This window comes from Halyomorpha halys, unplaced genomic scaffold (assembly GCF_000696795.3).
Source record: "Halyomorpha halys isolate HHAL.00 unplaced genomic scaffold, Hhal_1.1 Scaffold2136.1, whole genome shotgun sequence".
NCBI lineage: Eukaryota > Metazoa > Arthropoda > Insecta > Hemiptera > Pentatomidae > Halyomorpha > Halyomorpha halys.
Window position 1 is genome coordinate 178,869 of NW_027116144.1, and position 4,980 is coordinate 183,848.

At 30.5% G+C, this 4,980-nt stretch overlaps 1 protein-coding gene across 1 annotated transcript in view; it reads right to left on the reverse strand.

Moving 5' to 3' along the window:
• The window catches only part of Ca-beta (Ca2+-channel-protein-beta-subunit), an 84,603-nt gene extending 80,173 nt beyond the window's left edge, over nt 1-4,430 (reverse strand). The window contains exon 1 of the mRNA XM_014436867.3: nt 4,309-4,430. Within this exon, the coding sequence (XP_014292353.1) occupies nt 4,309-4,353 (45 nt within the window). The 5' untranslated portion in view covers nt 4,354-4,430. The remainder of the gene's footprint in view (nt 1-4,308) is intronic.
• Nucleotides 4,431-4,980: the final 550 nt, after the last annotated feature.

Genomic DNA, 4,980 nt, shown 5'->3' on the forward strand with positions numbered 1-4,980 from the left:
ATATATATGTATAATGGAAAAAGAAATAAAATTTCAAACTAAATGTAATACCAAAATAAAAATAATGATTACACCCATAACGATATGTACAGTATTTACACACTCGGCTTAAGGGTCTCTGAGCCCCGTTCTATTCCAAAGGCGCGAGGGGTAAAGCAAGGGTCTTCCAGATACATGACTCTTATATAAATATATGATATATACTTTTCCTTATTGACACTTACAACTGTACATAATACATCCAGTAAATCTGATATAAGATCATAATGATCATTCTAATAATGATAAATCAAATAAGAAAAATCTTTGAAATGATTAAAATTCAGTTAGATCAATTTCAGGTCAGCAACATATAATAAAAATTATAATCTGTTATTTTAAAAAATAATAACTTATATTCTGCCCAACTAAAATGACCTAACTGAATTTTAATTATTATTTTGAAAATGTAGAATTTAATATTTTTGTTTGTACCTGGAAGCTTTTTGTCATTTTCAAACACATGGGTAATATTTACCCTCTGAACGAAGCGGGTGGGTTATTTTAAGTCAGTGCATCAGATGAAAGACGTCACAGCCTTCAGGGTCCTGTTTCATGATAAAGTACAAAGTAATACACTAGTCTTGTAGTTTGTACTGGGTAAAATGTAACTAACGTTTACAATGTATATTTTATAAATTATGCAATATCACTATTAGTCGCCCCCATCATGAAACATTAAGTATTAGTGCTTGTACTTTGTGGTTTGTATACTTGTGTTTTTGGACTAATATTATTAGCCTTCACCATGAAACAGGGTCCAGATATTTGAAATAAATAAAGAAAGAATTGTAATTATGCAGATTGGAGAATTCAACTAAGAAAGGCAGTATTGTTGTCATTAATTATTTATGCTTTAATATGGTATGTGATTTTATTTATTTTCTGATCAGTTAATATTGAGAGCTGCAACTATTTATTCCATAATTAGCAATAGAATCCAATAATATTAGTTATTGATATGTATTATATTGCTTGCTGGGAATGTTTTTTAATTAAATTAATTTTATAACATAATAATAAAATTAATAAATCAAGTATACTATTCCTAAATTAAGTTATTCAAAATTATTAATAACGTATTATAGAGGGATAAATATAAATCACCTGCATAACTAAATTGTTTACCAAGTTGTAAACAGCGAAGCTGCGAAGCATTGTTACCAGAAAACATAAATAACAACGAAATGCTAATCAGAGACTAAGTGTATGGCCATATATAAAAGATTTAAAGAAAATAACATAAATATAAACATTATTATTCTATAAACTTGAACGATCAACATGTTGAGTGGTTTATGATATCCTTGAATTTCTATAGTCAGCACTTAGCACTCCGCAAACCTGTTTCCTGTTGCTTCCTAGGTGACCTTTTATTGTTTCTAGATTTATTTATTTTTTATATTTTGGGTGGTTCTCAGATTAGGAAATTTTTTTTCATAATAGAATCTTCACTTAATTGTAAATAAAATCCCCAAGTACATACATCGTTTAACGTTTGGTCGAGAATAACATTAATCTTTCGTTAAAAATTTATGTTTTAATACTATTTTAAGATTTAAGAATTAGAAACCAAGTGTGATTGAGCAAAAGATCATCTGCACGAATTGGGGTCCTCTACGTACAAGAAAATATGAATAGCCATTTAAAAAAATATTTCTAATTATAATGTTAGTAAAAAAATAGAGGTTAATACTTTTTTTTTAAGATTAGATTAGTAAACAGGAACTTATTGAGTGCTACATTCATGCTTTGAAAATATTTTAATGAATATACACCGAAGCATTGTGGAACTGTGTCGTGAACGGTCCCTGTATCACACTGTTCTGCTACATCTGCGGGGGTAGAGTGGTGCAATGTTAATCAGGGCCCTGTTTGAAACTCATCATCAGAATAACTAACTTAAAAATTATATCAGGATAACTGTAAATACCATAATTAAAAATTACCAAAAAGCAACATCAATTCACTTAAAATTTAAAATAGATTCAAATATCCGAAAGAGAACAATGTTGAAATCGGGAATCCCAAAACTGTCACATCGATAGACTTCTAGATTCATGTTGAAGATGGGTGGGCAATTGTCGCTGGATTTCAAGGTCAGAGATAGCTTAGCCAAGCAGGTCTATTATCTCCCACACAATTTGATAATTTCTTAGAGTATCCGGTAAGAGAAATCTGGATAATAAGGGAATAACGGTATCTTAGTGTCATGATATTTATAACAGGTTGATACATGATCTGGCTAATGCACACGATATCGTAATAAAGGTAAGACATAAAACAGCGTGGACTGGTGCTTTTGAAAAATTCGGGGAAAGAATAGGAATCCATGTGGCCCCGATGGTTAGATCCAGACCCAAAAGATCTGGTGGAGGACTGCGCTTGACCAGATGTTGGGCATCTTGAAGGTATTAGAAGATAAAGGATGCATGCCTGGAATAGGAGAGAGTAGAGGAAATGGATAAGAGGGTTCACCGCTAGCAGAATCAAACCGTTAAGAATAAGTAAATAAAATATTTGGTACTGATTAGTCAGGTTAGAAAACTGAGCGATAGATGAATAGGTTATTTCATTAAGTTGAAAATAAATTAAACTTACAAGTGGAGGTGTGTATAAAATATTACAAAAAAACAATTATCGTTTCAAGTAAAAGGACCAAAAATATTTTTTTCAGGAAAAAGCAAGTTAAATTCGTATGTAGTATCTCTTGAAACTCTTAAATAGAAATTTTCATATAAATAAAAAATTAGATCTTTTTGGGTTTGAGTTTTAAGTAGATTGTTTTTTCCTGTTTCCCTACGTTCACGAAATAATTCAAGATAACGAATCTTAGAGAGCTGTATTTCCCCTTTTTCAAGCAATATGAATATCTTTTAGATTTTATGCCCATTTAAGTGATAAAAAGAAACTTGAAATAAAGACAATTTTCTTAAACGTTATATTTCATATCTCCGGTTCTAATTAGTTTACTAAGGCTTAGCTTGTGCCATTTCGTGCGGTTTAGACAGCTCATGCTTCGTGTGGATTAGTGGCATCATCGTTATTGAAATTTTTAGAATTTCAGAAAAAAATCGAAGCCGAAAATTGTTAGCAAAACAAAAAATTTATTTTTCCTGTTCCATTTCGCAACATCAGTAGGCAAAAAACTTATGTGTTATGTTTACACTAATTTTTTTTAAAAATAACTATTGAAATTTACAACTGTATATATAATACATTGAGTAAATATGATCTTTATTAAAATGGGGTGTTACAGGTGTGTAGAGCAACTACCCATTGGTAGCACTCTAATGACATTTTACATTAGCTGGTCTCGTGTCCATCTTCTTATCAGGCGCCTCGGAGGATTGTCAGGAATGAAAGAGGTTGCAAGGTTAGAAACTGTCCAGATTGGCCTTATTACAGTCACGTAGATTAGTCTTTTGTAATGTGTTGGAAGTTTAGAACGTTTGTCTAGTAAGTGCTGTAATAGTCGAAATCGACGTGAAGTTTGTTTAGACTTTTAAAACAAATATTCAATGACTGAAACTGACCGACAGATGTTGAACTTGATAAAATATTTTTTTATTTTTATGAAAATTCGTATTTAAATGTTATTGAGGACGCTTCAATTAATCTGACTCTTTTTCTTTTAGAAAATTTTTTTCAGCCTACTATATATGAAGCGGTTTTTGCGATTTTGAGTACATTTAAGCTAAATTAATACAGCAGACTATAAGTTTTTGTTATTCAAGATCCGAAAAAAAATCGATTAGCATATTATTACCTTACAATGCCATGATAATAGTTCAGTTTTAAAATAATTTAGACCGAGAAACCTAGCAAAGTGGGGCAAGATATTTTTTTTAATGTTTATTGAGAGTAATAAAGTTGATATTCGCTTACCGCACCTCAAAATCCGCTGGATACGAATTTTTCATAAGTAATGAAAAAGTAAAATTTTCATTTTCGCCTTACTGTGGCCTGCTGAAATAAAAATTAATTATATGGAGCAGCCGGACTGGAACCTTAGGCTTGGAGTGCCTTTACTAGCAAACAGCCCTAAGCGCACATATGTTTACTTTTGAAATGATCAGTTTATCTCTCATTCATGAAAAATTTATTAGAAAATTTTGAAACAATGGTTAATGCCAGTAATTGTATATCCTCTTATTAAACTTAAATAGTATGAACAATGCAACAAACAAAAAATCTTTTTTACAAAGATGAGAAAGACTCGTGAAAATATTATTATTAAGTACTAATATTGCAGTTGCTATTAGTTACCTTCCAGTCTAAATATTCTTCTAGTTCGAATATTTCCTCACTCATTCTGGTTCAACAATAAATGGAACAGAAAACTAAAACTTTTAAATTCATAAGCTCTTATAAACTCAATGTACGACGAAGGAGAGTACAACTAAACTGTATTAATTCCTGTATTAATATGCTCAAATGGGATTTCCGGGATGCTACAATTAGGTAATCATGGGGAACAGTTAATGAGTTCGTGCTTGTATAATATGGCATAAACAACATGTAATTATGTACAAGGATTTTAAATAATGTATTTTTTAATTATTGCTTTGATCTAATTTCCTGATCTAACACTTTTAGTTTCGGTACATCAATGAAAAATACAAGTAGGAAGTAATATTGTTATTCGAGAACAACTCGAGGAGGAACATTGATTATCAAGGGTTGAAATAGGTTAAGATATCACTAAGATTTAATATTATCTTATCTGAAGATGGATTGACACTTTAATGCTAACATCTAATTTTCGTCTAAGATTCTTAATGTTTGTTGAAAACAAAAATATGGTATATACATTCTTTTATTAAAAATATGGATATTTGAAGAATTGAATAATATCTTACTTAGAATAGACTCATTCACCTTGAATCAGGATGCACCTTTGTAACACAGCCAAGTTAAGACAGGTTGTGAGACAAGATT